The sequence below is a fragment of the Petromyzon marinus genome, unplaced genomic scaffold (genome assembly GCF_048934315.1).
Source record: "Petromyzon marinus isolate PM22_M1 ecotype Great Lakes invasive population unplaced genomic scaffold, UKy_Petmar_22M1.pri1.0 PM_Scaffold_36, whole genome shotgun sequence".
In the NCBI taxonomy this organism is placed as follows: domain Eukaryota; kingdom Metazoa; phylum Chordata; class Hyperoartia; order Petromyzontiformes; family Petromyzontidae; genus Petromyzon; species Petromyzon marinus.
Genome location: NW_027423346.1, coordinates 187,116 through 210,000, shown reverse-complemented (window position 1 = coordinate 210,000; position 22,885 = coordinate 187,116). Strand labels below are relative to the sequence as shown.

Below are 22,885 nucleotides of genomic sequence, written 5' to 3'. Positions count from 1 at the left end.
CTAACACACACACTAACACACACACACACAGACACACACACACAATAACACACAGACACACACACACTAACACAGACACACACACACACAGACACACTAACACACACACTAACACACACACACAGACACACACACACACTCACACACACACACACAGACACACACACACACACACACTAACACACACACACAATAACACACACACAGACACACTATCACACACACACAGACACACACACACACTAACACAGACACACACAGACACACACACACAGACACAGACACACAGACACACACAGACACACACTAACACACAGACACACACAAACACACACACAGACACACACAAACACACACACACTATCACACACTATCACACAATAACACACAGTGACACACACAGACACACACACACTAACACACACACTAACACACACACTAACACACACACACAGACACACACACACACTAACACACACACTATCACACACTAACACAGACACACACACAGTGACACACACACAGACACACACACACACACTATCACACACTAACACAGACACACACACACTAACACACACTAACACACACACAGACACACTAACACACACACTAACACACACACACACAGACACACACAGACACACTATCACAAACAATAACACACACACACACACTAACACACACACACAGACACACAGACACACACTAACACACACACTATCACACACTATCACACACACACACACAGACACACACTAACACAGACACACAGACACACACACACACAGACACACACACACACACAATAACACACACACACACTATCACACACTCACACACACAATAACACACACACACACACACTATCACACACTCACACACACAATAACACACACACACTCACACACACAGACACACACACAGACACACACACACACACTATCACACACTAACACACACACTATCACACACTATCACACACACAGACACACACACACACTATCACACACTAACACAGACACACACACACAATAACACACAGACACACACAGACACACACACACACACACTAACACACACACACAGACACACACACACACTATCACACACTAACACAGACACACAATAACACACAGACACACAATAACACACACTAACACACACACACAGACACACACTAACACACACAAACACACAGACACACACAGACACACACACTAACACAGACACACAGACACAGACACACACAGTGACACACACACACACACACAGACACACACACACACAGACACACACAGACACACACACACACAGACACACACAGACACACAGTGACACACACACTCACAGACACACACACAGTGACACACACACAGTGACACAGTGACACACACACAGTGACACACACACAGACACACACAGTGACACACACACACTAACACAGACACACACAGACACACACACACTAACACAGACACACACAGACACACACACACTAACACAGACACACACAGACACACACACAATAACACACAGACACACACACTAACACACACACACAATAACACACACACACACACACTAACACACACTCACACAGACACACAGACACTAACACAGACACACACACACTAACACACACACACTAACACAGACACACACACACTAACACACACACACACTAACACACACACACAGACACACACAGACCCTCTAACGTGTCGCTATCGCCATGATCTTACCGGTCCGCACTGGGTCGAGTTGAGAATTGTGATTCCCAGGTTCGGAGAACCTCGGAGCCCATTCCTGCAGGAAGCCGGGAGTCAGACAAAGCTCTTCTGTAGAGAGACACAAGCGGAGAGAGACACGCGGGGTGAGACACGGGGAGAGAGACACGCGGGATGAGACACGGGGAGAGAGACACGCGGGGTGAGACACGGGGAGAGAGAAAGAGACACGGCGAGAGAGAGACACGGGGAGAGACAGAGAGACACGTGGTGAGACAGAGAGACACGTGGTGAGACACGTGGTGAGCGAGTGAGACACGTGGTGAGACAGAGAGACAGGTGGTGAGACAGAGAGACAAGTGGTGAGACAGAGAGACACGTGGTGAGACAGAGAGACACGTGGTGAGTGAGTGAGACACGTGGTGAGACAGAGAGACACGTGGTGAGACAGAGAGACACGTGGTGAGTGAGTGAGACACGTGGTGAGACAGAGAGACACGTGGTGAGAGAGAGAGACACGTGGTGAGACAGAGAGACACGTGGTGAGACAGAGAGACACGTGGTGAGACAGTGAGACACGTGGTGAGACAGAGAGACACGTGGTGAGACAGAGAGACACGTGGTGAGACAGAGAGACACGTGGTGAGAGAGAGAGACACGTGGTGAGACAGAGAGACACGTGGTGAGTGAGTGAGACACGTGGTGAGACAGAGAGACACGTGGTGAGACAGAGAGACAAGTCGTGAGACAGAGAGACACGTGGTGAGACAGAGAGACACGTGGTGAGACAGAGAGACACGTGGTGAGACAGAGAGACACGTGGTGAGACAGAGAGACACGTGGTGAGACAGAGAGACACGTGGTGAGACAGAGAGACACGTGGTGAGTGAGAGAGAGACACGTGGTGAGACAGAGAGACACGTGGTGAGACAGAGAGACACGTGGTGAGACAGAGAGACACGTGGTGAGACAGAGAGACACGTGGTGAGACAGTGAGACACGTGGTGAGACAGTGAGACACGTGGTGAGACAGAGAGACACGTGGTGAGACAGAGAGACACGTGTTGAGTGAGTGAGACACGTGGTGAGACAGTGAGACACGTGGTGAGACAGAGAGACACGTGGTGAGACAGAGAGACACGTGGTGAGACAGAGAGACACGTGGTGAGACAGAGAGACACGTGGTGAGACAGAGAGACACGTGGTGAGTGAGTGAGACACGTGGTGAGACAGAGAGACACGTGGTGAGACAGAGAGACACGTGGTGAGACAGAGAGACACGTGGTGAGTGAGACAGAGAGACACGTGGTGAGTGAGTGAGACACGTGGTGAGACAGAGAGACACGTGGTGAGACAGAGAGACACGTGGTGAGACAGAGAGACACGTGGTGAGTGAGACAGAGAGACAGAGAGACACGTGGTGAGACAGAGAGACACGTGGTGAGACAGTGAGACACGTGGTGAGACAGAGAGACACGTGGTGAGTGAGTGAGACACGTGGTGAGTGAGTGAGACACGTGGTGAGACAGAGAGACACGTGGTGAGTGAGTGAGACACGTGGTGAGTGAGTGAGACACGTGGTGAGACAGAGAGACACGTGGTGAGACAGAGAGACACGTGGTGAGACAGAGAGACACGTGGTGAGTGAGTGAGACACGTGGTGAGACAGAGAGACACGTGGTGAGACAGAGAGACACGTGGTGAGACAGAGAGACACGTGGTGAGACAGTGAGACACGTGGTGAGACAGAGAGACACGTGGTGAGACAGTGAGACACGTGGTGAGTGAGAGAGACACGTGGTGAGACAGAGAGACACGTGGTGAGACAGAGAGACACGTGGTGAGACAGAGAGACACGTGGTGAGACAGTGAGACACGTGGTGAGTGAGTGAGACACGTGGTGAGACACAGAGACACGTGGTGAGACAGAGGGACACGTGGTGAGACAGAGAGACACGTGGTGAGTGAGTGAGACACGTGGTGAGACAGAGAGACACGTGGTGAGTGAGTGAGACACGTGGTGAGACAGTGAGACACGTGGTGAGACAGAGAGACACGTGGTGAGTGAGTGAGACACGTGGTGAGACAGTGAGACACGTGGTGAGTGAGAGAGAGACACGTGGTGAGTGAGTGAGACACGTGGTGAGACAGAGAGACACGTGGTGAGACAGAGAGACACGTGGTGAGACAGAGAGACACGTGGTGAGACAGAGAGACACGTGGTGAGACAGAGAGACACGTGGTGAGACAGAGAGACACGTGGTGAGTGAGTGAGACACGTGGTGAGTGAGAGAGACACGTGGTGAGTGAGTGAGACACGTGGTGAGACAGAGAGACACGTGGTGAGTGAGTGAGACACGTGGTGAGTGAGAGAGACACGTGGTGAGTGAGTGAGACACGTGGTGAGTGAGACACGTGGTGAGTGAGAGAGACACGTGGTGAGTGAGTGAGACACGTGGTGAGTGAGTGAGACACGTGGTGAGACAGAGAGACACGTGGTGAGTGAGTGAGACACGTGGTGAGTGAGAGAGACACGTGGTGAGACAGAGAGACACGTGGTGAGACAGAGAGACACGTGGTGAGACAGAGAGACACGTGGTGAGACAGAGAGACACGTGGTGAGTGAGTGAGACACGTGGTGAGACAGAGAGATACGTGGTGAGACAGAGAGACACGTGGTGAGACAGTGAGACACGTGGTGAGACAGAGAGACACGTGGTGAGACAGAGAGACACGTGGTGAGTGAGTGAGACACGTGGTGAGACAGAGAGACACGTGGTGAGACAGAGAGACACGTGGTGAGACAGAGAGACACGTGGTGAGACAGAGAGACACGTGGTGAGACAGAGAGACACGTGGTTAGACAGAGAGACACGTGGTGAGACAGAGAGACACGTGGTGAGACAGAGAGACACGTGGTGAGACAGAGAGACACGTGGTGAGTGAGAGAGACACGTGGTGAGACAGAGAGACACGTGGTGAGACAGAGAGACACGTGGTGAGTGAGTGAGACACGTGGTGAGACAGAGAGACACGTGGTGAGTGAGTGAGACACGTGGTGAGACAGAGAGACACGTGGTGAGACAGAGAGACACGTGGTGAGACAGAGAGACATGTGGTGAGACAGAGAGACACGTGGTGAGACAGAGAGACACGTGGTGAGACAGAGAGACACGTGGTGAGACAGAGAGACACGTGGTGAGACAGAGAGACACGTGGTGAGACAGAGAGACACGTGGTGAGACAGAGAGACACGTGGTGAGACAGAGAGACACGTGGTGAGACAGAGAGACACGTGGTGAGACAGAGAGACACGTGGTGAGACAGAGAGACACGTGGTGAGACAGAGAGACACGTGGTGAGACAGTGAGACACGTGGTGAGACAGAGAGACACGTGGTGAGACAGAGAGACACGTGGTGAGTGAGTGAGACACGTGGTGAGACAGAGAGACACGTGGTGAGACAGAGAGACACGTGGTGAGACAGAGAGACACGTGGTGAGTGAGAGAGAGACACGTGGTGAGACAGAGAGACACGTGGTGAGACAGAGAGACACGTGGTGATACAGAGAGACACGTGGTGAGTGAGTGAGACACGTGGTGAGTGAGTGAGACACGTGGTGAGACAGAGAGACACGTGGTGAGTGAGAGAGACACGTGGTGAGACAGAGAGACACGTGGTGAGACAGAGAGACACGTGGTGAGACAGGGAGACACGTGGTGAGACAGAGAGACACGTGGTGAGACAGAGAGACACGTGGTGAGACAGTGAGACACGTGGTGAGACAGAGAGACACGTGGTGAGACAGAGAGACACGTGGTGAGTGAGTGAGACACGTGGTGAGACAGAGAGACACGTGGTGAGTGAGTGAGACACGTGGTGAGTGAGAGAGACACGTGGTGAGACAGAGAGACACGTGGTGAGACAGAGAGACACGTGGTGAGACAGAGAGACACGTGGTGAGACAGAGAGACACGTGGTGAGTGAGTGAGACACGTGGTGAGACAGAGAGATACGTGGTGAGACAGAGAGACACGTGGTGAGACAGTGAGACACGTGGTGAGACAGAGAGACACGTGGTGAGACAGAGAGACACGTGGTGAGTGAGTGAGACACGTGGTGAGACAGAGAGACACGTGGTGAGACAGAGAGACACGTGGTGAGACAGAGAGACACGTGGTGAGACAGAGAGACACGTGGTGAGACAGAGAGACACGTGGTTAGACAGAGAGACACGTGGTGAGACAGAGAGACACGTGGTGAGACAGAGAGACACGTGGTGAGACAGAGAGACACGTGGTGAGTGAGAGAGACACGTGGTGAGACAGAGAGACACGTGGTGAGACAGAGAGACACGTGGTGAGACAGAGAGACACGTGGTGAGACAGAGAGACACGTGGTGAGTGAGTGAGACACGTGGTGAGACAGAGAGACACGTGGTGAGTGAGTGAGACACGTGGTGAGACAGAGAGACACGTGGTGAGACAGAGAGACACGTGGTGAGACAGAGAGACATGTGGTGAGACAGTGAGACACGTGGTGAGACAGAGAGACACGTGGTGAGACAGATAGACACGTGGTGAGACAGAGAGACACTTGGTGAGACAGAGAGACACGTGGTGAGTGAGTGAGACACGTGGTGAGACAGAGAGACACGTGGTGAGACAGAGAGACACGTGGTGAGACAGAGAGACACGTGGTGAGACAGAGAGACACGTGGTGAGACAGAGAGACACGTGGTGAGACACGTGGTGAGACAGAGAGACACGTGGTGAGACAGATAGACACGTGGTGAGACAGAGAGACACGTGGTGAGACAGAGAGACACGTGGTGAGTGAGTGAGACACGTGGTGAGACAGTGAGACACGTGGTGAGACAGAGAGACACGTGGTGAGACAGATAGACACGTGGTGAGACAGAGAGACACTTGGTGAGACAGAGAGACACGTGGTGAGTGAGTGAGACACGTGGTGAGACAGAGAGACACGTGGTGAGACAGAGAGACACGTGGTGAGACAGAGAGACACGTGGTGAGACAGAGAGACACGTGGTGAGACAGCGAGACACGTGGTGAGACAGAGAGACACGTGGTGAGACAGTGAGACACGTGGTGAGACAGTGAGACACGTGGTGAGTGAGTGAGACACGTGGTGAGACAGAGAGACACGTGGTGAGACAGTGAGACACGGGGTGAGTGAGTGAGACACGTGGTGAGACAGAGAGACACGTGGTGAGACAGAGAGACACGTGGTGAGTGAGTGAGACACGTGGTGAGACAGAGAGACACGTGGTGAGACAGAGAGACACGTGGTGAGACAGAGAGACACGTGGTGAGTGAGTGAGACACGTGGTGAGACAGAGAGACACGTGGTGAGACACGTGGTGAGACAGAGAGACACGTGGTGAGACAGTGAGACACGTGGTGAGACAGTGAGACACGTGGTGAGACAGAGAGACACGTGGTGAGACAGTGAGACACGTGGTGAGACAGAGAGACACGTGGTGAGACAGAGAGACACGTGGTGAGTGAGTGAGACACGTGGTGAGACAGTGAGACACGTGATGAGACAGAGAGACACGTGGTGAGACAGAGAGACACGTGGTGAGACAGAGAGACACGTGGTGAGACAGAGAGACACGTGGTGAGACAGAGAGACACGTGGTGAGTGAGTGAGACACGTGGTGAGACAGAGAGACACGTGGTGAGACAGAGAGACACGTGGTGAGACAGAGAGACACGTGGTGAGACAGAGAGACACGTGGTGAGTGAGAGAGACACGTGGTGAGACAGAGAGACACGTGGTGAGTGAGTGAGACACGTGGTGAGACAGAGAGACACGTGGTGAGACAGAGAGACACGTGGTGAGACAGAGAGACACGTGGTGAGACAGAGAGACACGTGGTGAGACAGAGAGACACGTGGTGAGACAGAGAGACACGTGGTGAGACAGAGAGACACGTGGTGAGACAGAGAGACACGTGGTGAGACAGAGAGACACGTGGTGAGACAGAGAGACACGTGGTGAGACAGTGAGACACGTGGTGAGACAGAGAGACACGTGGTGAGACAGAGAGACACGTGGTGAGTGAGTGAGACACGTGGTGAGACAGAGAGACACGTGGTGAGACAGAGAGACACGTGGAGAGACAGAGAGACACGTGGTGAGACAGAGAGACACGTGGTGAGACAGAGAGACACGTGGTGAGACAGAGAGACACGTGGTGAGACAGAGAGACACGTGGTGAGACAGAGAGACACGTGGTGAGACAGTGAGACACGTGGTGAGACAGAGAGACACGTGGTGAGACAGTGAGACACGTGGTGAGACAGTGAGACACGTGGTGAGACAGAGAGACACGTGGTGAGTGAGAGAGACACGTGGTGAGACAGTGAGACACGTGGTGAGACAGAGAGACACGTGGTGAGTGAGTGAGACACGTGGTGAGACAGAGAGACACGTAGTGAGTGAGTGAGACACGTGGTGAGACAGAGAGACACGTGGTGAGACAGTGAGACACGTGGTGAGACAGAGAGACACGTGGTGAGTGAGTGAGACACGTGGTGAGTGAGTGAGACACGTGGTGAGACAGAGAGACACGTAGTGAGTGAGTGAGACACGTGGTGAGACAGAGAGACACGTGGTGAGTGAGAGAGAGACAAGTGGTGAGACAGAGAGACACGTGGTGAGACAGAGAGACACGTGGTGAGACAGTGAGACACGTGGTGAGACAGAGAGACACGTGGTGAGTGAGAGAGAGACACGTGGTGAGACAGAGAGACACGTGGTGAGACAGAGAGACACGTGGTGAGACAGAGAGACACGTGGTGAGACAGTGAGACACGTGGTGAGTGAGTGAGACACGTGGTGAGACAGAGAGACACGTGGTGAGACAGTGAGACACGTGGTGAGACAGAGAGACACGTGGTGAGACAGAGAGACACGTGGTGAGACAGAGAGACAAGTGGTGAGACAGAGAGACACGTGGTGAGTGAGAGAGAGACAAGTGGTGAGACAGAGAGACACGTGGTGAGACAGAGAGACACGTGGTGAGACAGAGAGACACGTGGTGAGACAGAGAGACACGTGGTGAGACAGTGAGACACGTGGTGAGACAGAGAGACACGTGGTGAGACAGTGAGACACGTGGTGAGACAGAGAGACAGGTGGTGAGTGAGTGAGACACGTGGTGAGACAGAGAGACACGTGGTGAGACAGAGAGACACGTGGTGAGACAGAGAGACACGTGGTGAGTGAGAGAGACACGTGGTGAGACAGAGAGACACGTGGTGAGACAGAGAGACACGTGGTGAGACAGAGAGACACGTGGTGAGACAGAGAGACACGTGGTGAGTGAGTGAGACACGTGGTGAGACAGAGAGACACGTGGTGAGTGAGAGAGACACGTGGTGAGACAGTGAGACACGTGGTGAGACAGAGAGACACGTGGTGAGACAGAGAGACACGTGGTGAGACAGTGAGACACGTGGTGAGACAGAGAGACACGTGGTGAGACAGTGAGACACGTGGTGAGACAGAGAGACACGTGGTGAGACAGAGAGACACGTGGTGAGACAGAGAGACACGTGGTGAGACAGTGAGACACGTGGTGAGTGAGTGAGACACGTGGTGAGACAGTGAGACACGTGGTGAGACAGAGAGACACGTGGTGAGACAGAGAGACACGTGGTGAGTGAGACACGTGGTGAGACAGAGAGACACGTGGTGAGACAGAGAGACACGTGGTGAGACAGCGAGACACGTGGTGAGACAGAGAGACACGTGGTAAGACAGAGAGACACGTGGTGAGACAGAGAGACACGTGGTGAGTGAGACAGAGAGACACGTGGTGAGACAGAGAGACACGTGGTGAGTGAGTGAGACACGTGGTGAGTGAGTGAGACACGTGGTGAGACAGAGAGACACGTGGTGAGACAGAGAGACACATGGTGAGACAGAGAGACACGTGGTGAGACAGTGAGACACGTGGTGAGACAGAGAGACACGTGGTGAGACAGAGAGACACGTGGTGAGACAGAGAGACACGTGGTGAGTGAGTGAGACACGTGGTGAGACAGAGAGACGCGTGGTGAGTGAGAGAGACACGTGGTGAGACAGAGAGACACGTGGTGAGACAGAGAGACACGTGGTGAGACAGAGAGACACGTGGTGAGACAGAGAGACACGTGGTGTGACAGAGAGACACGTGGTGAGTGAGAGAGAGACACGTGGTGAGACAGTGAGACACGTGGTGAGACAGAGAGACACGTGGTGAGTGAGACACGTGGTGAGACAGAGAGACACGTGGTGAGACAGAGAGACACGTGGTGAGACAAAGAGACACGTGGTGAGTGAGTGAGACACGTGGTGAGACAGAGAGACACGTGGTGAGTGAGTGAGACACGTGGTGAGACAGAGAGACACGTGGTGAGACAGAGAGACACGTGGTGAGACAGAGAGACACGTGGTGAGACAGAGAGACACGTGGTGAGACAGAGAGACACGTGGTGAGTGAGTGAGACACGTGGTGAGTGAGTGAGACACGTGGTGAGTGAGTGAGACACGTGGTGAGACAGTGAGACACGTGGTGAGTGAGAGAGAGACACGTGGTGAGACAGAGAGACACGTGGTGAGACAGAGAGACACGTGGTGAGACAGAGAGACACGTGGTGAGACAGAGAGACACGTGGTGAGACAGAGAGACACGTGGTTAGACAGTGAGAGACACGTGGTGAGACAGAGAGACACGTGGTGAGACAGAGAGACACGTGGTGAGACAGAGAGACACGTGGTGAGACAGAGAGACACGAGGTGAGACAGAGAGACACGTGGTGAGTGAGAGAGACACGTGGTGAGACAGAGAGACACGTGGTGAGACAGAGAGACACGTGGTGAGTGAGAGAGACACGTGGTGAGACAGAGAGACACGTGGTGAGACAGAGAGACACGTGGTGAGTGAGTGAGACACGTGGTGAGACAGAGAGACACGTGGTGAGACAGAGAGACACGTGGTGAGTGAGAGAGACACGTGGTGAGACAGAGAGACACGTGGTGAGACAGAGAGACACGTGGTGAGACAGAGAGACACGTGGTGAGACAGAGAGACACGAGGTGAGACAGAGAGACACGTGGTGAGACAGAGAGACACGTGGTGAGACAGTGAGACACGTGGTGAGACAGAGAGACACGTGGTGAGACAGAGAGACACGTGGTGAGTGAGTGAGACACGTGGTGAGACATAGAGACACGTGGTGAGACAGAGAGACACGTGGTGAGTGAGTGAGACACGTGGTGAGACAGAGAGACACGTGGTGAGACAGAGAGACACGTGGTGAGACAGAGAGACACGTGGTGAGACAGAGAGACACGTGGTGAGACAGAGAGACAAGTGGTGAGACAGAGAGACAAGTGGTGAGACAGAGAGACACGTGGTGAGACAGAGAGACACGTGGTGAGACAGTGAGACACGTGGTGAGACAGAGAGACACGTGGTGAGACAGAGAGACACGTGGTGAGACAGAGAGACACGTGGTGAGACAGAGAGACACGTGGTGAGACAGAGAGACACGTGGTGAGACAGAGAGACACGTGGTGAGTGAGACAGTGAGACACGTGGTGAGACAGAGAGACACGTGGTGAGACAGAGAGACACGTGGTGAGACACGTGGTGAGACAGAGAGACACGTGGTGAGTGAGTGAGACACGTGGTGAGACAGAGAGACACGTGGTGAGAGAGAGACACGTGGTGAGACAGAGAGACACGTGGTGAGACAGAGAGACACGTGGTGAGTGAGTGAGACAAGTGGTGAGTGAGACAGAGAGACACGTGGTGAGTGAGAGAGACACGTGGTGAGTGAGAGAGACACGTGGTGAGACAGAGAGACACGTGGTGAGACAGAGAGACACGTGGTGAGTGAGACACGTGGTGAGTGAGTGAGACACGTGGTGAGACAGTGAGACACGTGGTGAGACAGAGAGACACGTGGTGAGACAGAGAGACACGTGGTGAGACAGAGAGACACGTGGTGAGACAGTGAGACACGTGGTGAGACAGAGAGACACGTGGTGAGACAGAGAGACACGTGGTGAGACAGAGAGACACGTGGTGAGACACGTGGTGAGCGAGTGAGACACGTGGTGAGACAGAGAGACACGTGGTGAGACAGAGAGACACGTGGTGAGACAGAGAGACACGTGGTGAGTGAGTGAGACACGTGGTGAGACAGAGAGACACGTGGTGAGACAGAGAGACACGTGGTGAGACAGAGAGACACGTGGTGAGACAGAGAGACACGTGGTGAGACGGAGAGACACGTGGTGAGACAGAGAGACACGTGGTGAGACAGAGAGACACGTGGTGAGACAGAGAGACACGTGGTGAGTGAGACACGTGGTGAGACAGAGAGACACGTGGTGAGACAAAGAGACACGTGGTGAGTGAGTGAGACACGTGGTGATACAGAGAGACACGTGGTGAGTGAGTGAGACACGTGGTGAGACAGAGAGACACGTGGTGAGACAGAGAGACACGTGGTGAGTGAGTGAGACACGTGGTGAGACAGAGAGACACGTGGTGAGACAGAGAGACACGTGGTGAGACAGAGAGACACGTGGTGAGACAGAGAGACACGTGGTGAGTGAGTGAGACACGTGGTGAGACAGAGAGACACGTGGTGAGACAGAGAGACACGTGGTGAGACAGTGAGACACGTGGTGAGACAGAGAGACACGTGGTGAGACAGAGAGACACGTGGTGAGACAGAGAGACACGTGGTGAGTGAGTGAGACACGTGGTGAGACAGAGAGACACGTAGTGAGACACAGAGACACGTGGTGAGACAGAGAGACACGTGGTGAGTGAGTGAGACACGTGGTGAGACAGAGAGACACGTGGTGAGTGAGTGAGACACGTGGTGAGACAGAGAGACACGTGGTGAGACAGAGAGACACGTGGTGAGACAGAGAGACACGTGGTGAGACAGAGAGACACGTGGTGAGTGAGTGAGACACGTGGTGAGTGAGAGAGACACGTGGTGAGACAGAGAGACACGTGGTGAGACAGAGAGACACGTGGTGAGACAGAGAGACACGTGGTGAGACAGAGAGACACGTGGTGAGACAGAGAGACACGTGGTGAGACAGAGAGACACGTGGTGAGTGAGACAGAGAGACACGTGGTGAGACAGAGAGACACGTGGTGAGACAGAGAGAGACACGTGGTGAGACAGAGAGACACGTGGTGAGTGAGAGAGACACGTGGTGAGACAGAGAGACACGTGGTGAGACAGAGAGACACGTGGTGAGACAGAGAGACACGTGGTGAGACAAGAGAGACACGTGGTGAGACAGAGAGACACGTGGTGAGACAGAGAGACACGTGGTGAGACAGTGAGACACGTGGTGAGACAGAGAGACACGTGGTGAGACAGAGAGACACGTGGTGAGACAGAGAGACACGTGGTGAGACATAGAGACACGTGGTGAGACAGAGAGACACGTGGTGAGACAGTGAGACACGTGGTGAGACAGAGAGACACGTGGTGAGACAGAGAGACACGTGGTGAGACAGAGAGACACGTGGTGAGTGAGTGAGACACGTGGTGAGACAGAGAGACACGTGGTGAGACAGAGAGACACGTGGTGAGACAGAGAGACACGTGGTGAGACAGAGAGACACGTGGTGAGACAGAGAGACACGTGGTGAGTGAGTGAGACACGTGGTGAGACAGAGAGACACGTGGTGAGACAGAGAGACACCTGGTGAGACAGAGAGACACGTGGTGAGACAGTGAGACACGTGGTGAGACAGAGAGACACGTGGTGAGACAGAGAGACACGTGGTGAGACAGAGAGACACGTGGTGAGACACGTGGTGAGACAGAGAGACACGTGGTGAGTGAGTGAGACACGTGGTGAGACAGAGAGACACGTGGTGAGTGAGTGAGACACGTGGTGAGACAGAGAGACACGTGGTGAGTGAGTGAGACACGTGGTGAGACAGAGAGACACGTGGTGAGACAGAGAGACACGTGGTGAGACAGAGAGACACGTGGTGAGACAAGAGAGACACGTGGTGAGACAGAGAGACACGTGGTGAGACAGAGAGACACGTGGTGAGACAGAGAGACACGTGGTGAGTGAGAGAGACACGTGGTGAGACAGAGAGACACGTGGTGAGACAGAGAGACACGTGGTGAGACAGTGAGACACGTGGTGAGACAGAGAGACACGTGGTGAGTGAGTGAGACACGTGGTGAGACAGAGAGACACGTGGTGAGACAGAGAGACACGTGGTGAGACAGAGAGACACGTGGTGAGACAGAGAGACACGTGGTGACAGAGAGAGACACGTGGTGAGACAGAGAGACACGTGGTGAGTGAGTGAGACACGTGGTGAGACAGAGAGACACGTGGTGAGACAGTGAGACACGTGGTGAGACAGAGAGACACGTGGTGAGTGAGTGAGACACGTGGTGAGACAGAGAGACACGTGGTGAGACAGAGAGACACGTAGTGAGACAGAGAGACACGTGGTGAGACAGAGAGACACGTGGTGAGACAGTGAGACACGTGGTGAGACAGAGAGACACGTGGTGAGACAGAGAGACACGTGGTGAGACAGAGAGACACGTGGTGACAGAGAGAGACACGTGGTGAGACAGTGAGACACGTGGTGAGACAGAGAGACACGTGGTGAGACAGAGAGACACGTGGTGACAGAGAGAGACACGTGGTGAGACAGTGAGACACGTGGTGAGACAGAGAGACACGTGGTGAGACAGAGAGACACGTGGTGAGTGGGTGAGACACGTGGTGAGACAGAGAGACAAGTGGTGAGACAGAGAGACACGTGGTGAGTGAGTGAGACACGTGGTGAGTGAGTGAGACACGTGGTGAGACAGAGAGACACGTGGTGAGACAGAGAGACACGTGGTGAGACAGAGAGACACGTGGTGAGACAGTGAGACACGTGGTGAGACAGTGAGACACGTGGTGAGACAGAGAGACACGTGGTGAGACAGAGAGACACGTGGTGAGACAGTGAGACACGTGGTGAGACAGAGAGACACGTGGTGAGACAGTGAGACACGTGGTGAGACAGAGAGACACGTGGTGAGACAGAGAGACACGTGGTGAGTGAGAGAGAGACACGTGGTGAGACAGAGAGACACGTGGTGAGACAGAGAGACACGTGGTGAGAAAGAGAGACATGTGGTGAGACAGAGAGACACGTGGTGAGACAGAGAGACACGTGGTGAGACAGAGAGACACGTGGTGAGACAGAGAGACACGTGGTGAGACAGAGAGACACGTGGTGAGTGAGTGAGACACGTGGTGAGACAGAGAGACACGTGGTGAGACAGAGAGACACGTGGTGAGACAGAGAGACACGTGGTGAGACAGTGAGACACGTGGTGAGATACGTGGTGAGACAGAGAGACACGTGGTGAGACAAAGAGACACGTGGTGAGTGAGTGAGACACGTGGTGAGACAGAGAGACACGTGGTGAGACAGAGAGACACGTGGTGTGACAGAGAGACACGTGGTGAGACAGTGAGACACGTGGTGAGACAGAGAGACACGTGGTGAGTGAGTGAGACACGTGGTGAGACAGTGAGACACGTGGTGAGACAGAGAGACACGTGGTGAGACAGAGAGACACGTGGTGAGACAGAGAGACACGTGGTGAGACAGAGAGACACGTGGTGAGACAGAGAGACACGTGGTGAGACAGTGAGACACGTGGTGAGACAGTGAGACACGTGGTGAGACAGAGAGACACGTGGTGAGACAGTGAGACACGTGGTGAGACAGAGAGACACGTGGTGAGACAGAGAGACACGTGGTGAGACAGAGAGACACGTGGTGAGACAGAGAGACACGTGGTGAGTGAGAGAGACACGTGGTGAGACAGAGAGACACGTGGTGAGACAGTGAGACACGTGGTGAGACAGAGAGACACGTGGTGAGACAGTGAGACACGTGGTGAGACAGAGAGACACGTGGTGAGACAGAGAGACACGTGGTGAGACAGAGAGACACGTGGTGAGTGAGAGAGACACGTGGTGAGACAGAGAGACACGTGGTGAGACAGAGAGACACGTGGTGAGACAGAGAGACACGTGGTGAGACAGAGAGACACGTGGTGAGACAGTGAGACACGTGGTGAGACAGTGAGACACGTGGTGAGACAGAGAGACACGTGGTGAGTGAGTGAGACACGTGGTGAGACAGAGAGACACGTGGTGAGACAGAGAGACACGTGGTGAGACAGAGAGACACGTGGTGAGTGAGAGAGACACGTGGTGAGACAGAGAGACACGTGGTGAGACAGAGAGACACGTGGTGAGACAGAGAGACACGTGGTGAGACAGTGAGACACGTGGTGAGACAGAGAGACACGTGGTGAGACAGAGAGACACGTGGTGAGACAGTGAGACACTTGGTGAGACAGAGAGACACGTGGTGAGAGAGAGACACGTGGTGAGACAGAGAGACACGTGGTGAGACAGAGAGACACGTGGTGAGTGAGTGAGACACGTGGTGAGACAGAGAGACACGTGGTGAGACAGAGAGACACGTGGTGAGACAGAGAGACACGTGGTGAGTGAGAGAGAGACACGTGGTGAGACAGAGAGACACGTGGTGAGACAGTGAGACACGTGGTGAGACAGAGAGACACGTGGTGAGACAGAGAGACACGTGGTGAGACAGAGAGACACGTGGTGAGACAGAGAGACACGTGGTGAGTGAGTGAGACACGTGGTGAGTGAGTGAGACACGTGGTGAGACAGAGAGACACGTGGTGAGTGAGAGAGACACGTGGTGAGACAGTGAGACACGTGGTGAGACAGAGAGACACGTGGTGAGACAGAGAGACACGTGGTGAGACAGAGAGACACGTGGTGAGACAGTGAGACACGTGGTGAGACAGAGAGACACGTGGTGAGTGAGTGAGACACGTGGTGAGACAGAGAGACACGTGGTGAGTGAGTGAGACACGTGGTGAGACAGAGAGACACGTGGTGAGACAGAGAGACACGTGGTGAGACAGAGAGACACGTGGTGAGACAGAGAGACACGTGGTGAGTGAGTGAGACACGTGGTGAGACAGAGAGACACGTGGTGAGACAGAGAGACACGTGGTGAGACAGAGAGACAAGTCGTGAGACAGAGAGACACGTGGTGAGACAGAGAGACACGTGGTGAGACAGAGAGACACGTGGTGAGACAGAGAGACACGTGGTGAGACAGAGAGACACGTGGTGAGACAGAGAGACACGTGGTGAGACAGAGAGACACGTGGTGAGACAGAGAGACACGTGGTGAGACAGTGAGACACGTGGTGAGACAGAGAGACACGTGGTGAGACAGAGAGACACGTGGTGAGACAGAGAGACACGTGGTGAGACAGAGAGACACGTGGTGAGTGAGTGAGACACGTGGTGAGACAGTGAGACACGTGGTGAGACAGAGAGACACGTGGTGAGACAGTGAGACACGTGGTGAGACAGAGAGACACGTGGTGAGACAGAGAGACACGTGGTGAGTGAGTGAGACACGTGGTGAGACAGAGAGACACGTGGTGAGACAGAGAGACACGTGGTGAGACAGAGAGACACGTGGTGAGTGAGAGACACGTGGTGAGACAGAGAGACACGTGGTGAGACAGAGAGACACGTGGTGAGACAGAGAGACACGTGGTGAGTGAGTGAGAGACACGTGGTGAGACAGAGAGACACGTGGTGAGACAGAGAGACAAGTGGTGAGACAGAGAGACACGTGGTGAGACAGAGAGACACGTGGTGAGACAGAGAGACACGTGGTGAGACAGAGAGACACGTGGTGAGACAGAGAGACACGTGGTGAGACAGAGAGACACGTGGTGAGTGAGTGAGACACGTGGTGAGACAGAGAGACACGTGGTGAGACAGAGAGACACGTGGTGAGTGAGTGAGACACGTGGTGAGACAGAGAGACACGTGGTGAGACAGAGAGACACGTGGTGAGACAGAGAGACACGTGGTGAGTCAGTGAGACACGTGGTGAGACAGAGAGACACGTGGTGAGACAGTGAGACACGTGGTGAGACAGAGAGACACGTGGTGAGACAGAGAGACACGTGGTGAGACAGAGAGACACGTGGTGAGACAGAGAGACACGTGGTGAGACAGAGAGACACGTGGTGAGACAGTGAGACACGTGGTGAGTGAGACAGAGAGACACGTGGTGAGACAGAGAGACACGTGGTGAGACAGAGAGACACGTGGTGAGTGAGTGAGACACGTGGTGAGACAGAGAGACACGTGGTGAGACAGAGAGACACTTGGTGAGACAGAGAGACACGTGGTGAGTGAGACACGTGGTGAGTGAGTGAGACACGTGGTGAGACAGAGAGACACGTGGTGAGACAGAGAGACACGTGGTGAGACAGAGAGACACGTGGTGAGTGAGAGAGACACGTGGTGAGACAGAGAGACACGTGGTGAGACAGAGAGACACGTGGTGAGTGAGTGAGACACGTGGTGAGTGAGACACGTGGTGAGAGAGACAGTGAGACACGTGGTGAGACAGAGAGACACGTGGTGAGACAGAGAGACACGTGGTGAGTGAGTGAGACACGTGGTGAGACAGAGAGACACGTGGTGAGTGAGTGAGACACGTGGTGAGACAGAGAGACACGTGGTGAGTGAGTGAGACACGTGGTGAGACAGAGAGACACGTGGTGAGACAGAGAGACACGTGGTGAGACAGAGAGACACGTGGTGAGACAGAGAGACACGTGGTGAGACAGAGAGACACGTGGTGAGACAGAGAGACACGTGGTGAGTGAGTGAGACACGTGGTGAGACAGAGAGACACGTGGTGAGTGAGTGAGACACGTGGTGAGTGAGTGAGACACGTGGTGAGACAGAGAGACACGTGGTGAGACAGAGAGACACGTGGTGAGACAGTGAGACACGTGGTGAGACAGAGAGACACGTGGTGAGACAGAGAGACACGTGGTGAGACAGAGAGACACGTGGTGAGTGAGTGAGACACGTGGTGAGACAGAGAGACACGTGGTGAGTGAGTGAGACACGTGGTGAGACAGAGAGACACGTGGTGAGACAGAGAGACACGTGATGAGACAGAGAGACACGTGGTGAGACAGAGAGACACGTGGTGAGACAGAGAGACACGTGGTGAGTGAGTGAGACACGTGGTGAGACAGAGAGACACGTGGTGAGTGAGTGAGACACGTGGTGAGACAGAGAGACACGTGGTGAGACAGAGAGACACGTGGTGAGACAGAGAGACACGTGGTGAGACAGAGAGACACGTGGTGAGTGAGTGAGACACGTGGTGAGACAGTGAGACACGTGGTGAGTGAGAGAGAGACACGTGGTGAGACAGTGAGACACGTGGTGAGACAGAGAGACAAGTGGTGAGACAGAGAGACACGTGGTGAGTGAGAGACACGTGGTGAGACAGAGAGACACGTGGTGAGACAGAGAGACACGTGGTGAGACAGAGAGACACGTGGTGAGTGAGTGAGACACGTGGTGAGACAGAGAGACACGTGGTGAGACAGAGAGACACGTGGTGAGACAGAGAGACACGTGGTGAGACAGAGAGACACGTGGTGAGACAGAGAGACACGTGGTGAGACAGTGAGACACGTGGTGAGTGAGAGAGAGACACGTGGTGAGACAGAGAGACACGTGGTGAGTGAGTGAGACACGTGGTGAGACAGAGAGACACGTGGTGAGACAGAGAGACAAGTGGTGAGACAGAGAGACACGTGGTGAGACAGAGAGACACGTGGTGAGACACGTGGTGAGACAGAGAGACACGTGGTGAGACAGAGAGACACGTGGTGAGACACGTGGTGAGACAGAGAGACACGTGGTGAGACAGAGAGACACGTGGTGAGACACGTGGTGAGACAGAGAGACACGTGGTGAGTGAGTGAGACACGTGGTGAGACAGAGAGACACGTGGTGAGACAGAGAGACACGTGGTGAGACAGAGAGACACGTGGTGAGACAGAGAGACACGTGGTGAGACAGAGAGACACGTGGTGAGACAGAGAGACACGTGGTGAGACAGAGAGACACGTGGTGAGACAGAGAGACACGTGGTGAGTGAGTGAGTCACGTGGTGAGACAGAGAGACACGTGGTGAGACAGAGAGACACGTGGTGAGACAGTGAGACACGTGGTGAGACAGTGAGACACGTGGTGAGACAGAGAGACACGTGGTGAGACAGTGAGACACATGGTGAGTGAGTGAGACACGTGGTGAGACAGAGAGACACGTGGTGAGACAGAGAGACACGTGGTGAGACAGTGAGACACGTGGTGAGACAGAGAGACACGTGGTGAGACAGAGAGACACGTGGTGAGACAGAGAGACACGTGGTGAGACAGAGAGACACGTGGTGAGACAGAGAGACACGTGGTGAGACAGTGAGACACGTGGTGAGACAGAGAGACACGTGGTGAGACAGTGAGACACGTGGTGAGTGAGTGAGACACGTGGTGAGACAGAGAGACACGTGGTGAGACAGAGAGACACGTGGTGAGACAGAGAGACACGTGGTGAGTGAGACACGTGGTGAGTGAGTGAGACACGTGGTGAGTGAGTGAGACACGTGGTGAGACAGAGAGACACGTGGTGAGACAGAGAGACACGTGGTGAGACAGAGAGACACGTGGTGAGATAGAGAGACACGTGGTGAGACAGTGAGACACGTGGTGAGTGAGACACGTGGTGAGACAGAGAGACACGTGGTGAGACAGAGAGACACGTGGTGAGACAGAGAGACACGTGGTGAGACAGAGAGACACGTGGTGAGACAGAGAGACACGTGGTGAGACAGAGAGACACGTGGTGAGACAGAGAGACACGTGGTGAGACAGTGAGACACGTGGTGAGACAGAGAGACACGTGGTGAGACAGAGAGACACGTGGTGAGTGAGTGAGACACGTGGTGAGTCAGAGAGACACGTGGTGAGACAGAGAGACACGTGGTGAGACAGAGAGACACTTGGTGAGACAGAGAGACACGTGGTGAGTGAGTGAGACACGTGGTGAGACAGAGAGACACGTGGTGAGACAGAGAGACACGTGGTGAGACACGTGGTGAGACAGTGAGACACGTGGTGAGACAGAGAGACACGTGGTGAGTGAGTGAGACACGTGGTGATACAGAGAGACACGTGGTGAGACAGAGAGACACGTGGTGAGTGAGTGAGACACGTGGTGAGACAGAGAGACACGTGGTGAGACAGAGAGACACGTGGTGAGACAGAGAGACACGTGGTGAGTGAGAGAGACACGTGGTGAGACAGAGAGACACGTGGTGAGACAGAGAGACAAGTGGTGAGACAGTGAGACACGTGGTGAGACAGTGAGACACGTGGTGAGTGAGTGAGACACGTGGTGAGACACGTGGTGAGACAGAGAGACACGTGGTGAGTGAGTGAGACACGTGGTGAGACAGAGAGACACGTGGTGAGTGAGTGAGACACGTGGTGAGACACGTGGTGAGACAGAGAGACATGTGGTGAGTGAGTGAGACACGTGGTGAGACAGAGAGACACGTGGTGAGTGAGTGAGACACGTGGTGAGTGAGTGAGACACGTGGTGAGACAGAGAGACACGTGGTGAGAGAGAGAGACACGTGGTGAGACAGAGAGACACGTGGTGAGACAGAGAGACACGTGGTGAGACAGTGAGACACGTGGTGAGACAGTGAGACACGTGGTGAGACAGAGAGACACGTGGTGAGTGAGTGAGACACGTGGTGAGACAGAGAGACACATGGTGAGACAGAGAGACACGTGGTGAGACAGAGAGACACGTGGTGAGACAGAGAGACACGTGGTGAGACAGAGAGACACGTGGTGAGACAGAGAGACACGTGGTGAGTGAGTGAGACACGTGGTGAGACAGAGAGACACGTGGTGAGACAGAGAGACACGTGGTGAGACAGAGAGACACGTGGTGAGTGAGAGAGACAAGTGGTGAGACAGTGAGACACGTGGTGAGACAGAGAGACACGTGGTGAGACAGAGAGACACGTGGTGAGACAGAGAGACACGTGGTGAGTGAGTGAGACACGTGGTGAGACAGAGAGACACGTGGTGAGACAGTGAGACACGTGGTGAGACAGAGAGACACGTGGTGAGACAGAGAGACACGTGGTGAGACAGAGAGACACGTGGTGAGACAGTGAGACACGTGGTGAGTGAGTGAGACACATGGTGAGACAGAGAGACACGTGGTGAGTGAGAGAGACAAGTGGTGAGACAGAGAGACACGTGGTGAGACAGAGAGACACGTGGTGAGTGAGTGAGACACGAGGTGAGACAGAGAGACACGTGGTGAGACAGAAAGACACGTGGTGAGACAGTGAGACACGTGGTGAGTGAGTGAGACACATGGTGAGACAGAGAGACACGTGGTGAGTGAGAGAGACAAGTGGTGAGACAGAGAGACACGTGGTGAGACAGAGAGACACGTGGTGAGTGAGTGAGACACGAGGTGAGACAGAGAGACACGTGGTGAGACAGAAAGACACGTGGTGAGACAGTGAGACACGTGGTGAGTGAGTGAGACACATGGTGAGACAGAGAGACACGTGGTGAGTGAGAGAGACAAGTGGTGAGACAGAGAGACACGTGGTGAGACAGAGAGACACGTGGTGAGACAGAGAGACACGTGGTGAGACAGAGAGACACGTGGTGAGACAGAGAGACACGTGGTGATTGAGACACGTGGTGAGACAGAGAGACACGTGGTGAGACAGAGAGACACGTGGTGAGTGAGACACGTGGTGAGACAGAGAGACACGTGGTGAGACAGAGAGACACGTGGTGAGACAGAGAGACACGTGATGAGACAGAGAGACACGTGGTGAGTGAATGAGACACGTGGTGAGACAGAGAGACACGTGGTGAGACAGTGAGACACGTGGTGAGACAGAGAGACACGTGGTGAGTGAGTGAGACACGTGGTGAGACAGAGAGACACGTGGTGAGTGAGTGAGACACGTGGTGAGACAGAGAGACACGTGGTGAGACAGAGAGACACGTGGTGAGACAAGAGAGACACGTGGTGAGACAGAGAGACACGTGGTGAGACAGAGAGACACGTGGTGAGACA

The 22,885-nt window shown here is 54.1% G+C and overlaps 1 protein-coding gene across 3 annotated transcripts in view; it reads right to left on the bottom strand.

The window, feature by feature from the left end:
• The window catches only part of LOC142923252 (uncharacterized), a 43,090-nt gene that overhangs the window by 6,612 nt on the left and 13,593 nt on the right, over nt 1–22,885 (bottom strand). For 2 of the 3 annotated variants that reach the window (XR_012940643.1, XM_076064252.1), the window contains one exon: nt 1,746–1,841. Coding sequence is in view for 1 of the 3 variants with exons in the window: in XM_076064252.1 (XP_075920367.1) it covers nt 1,746–1,841 (96 nt within the window). In the remaining 2 variants the exon portion in view is untranslated. The remainder of the gene's footprint in view (nt 1–1,745; nt 1,842–22,885) is intronic. The other variant, XR_012940644.1, reaches the window with a different exon arrangement.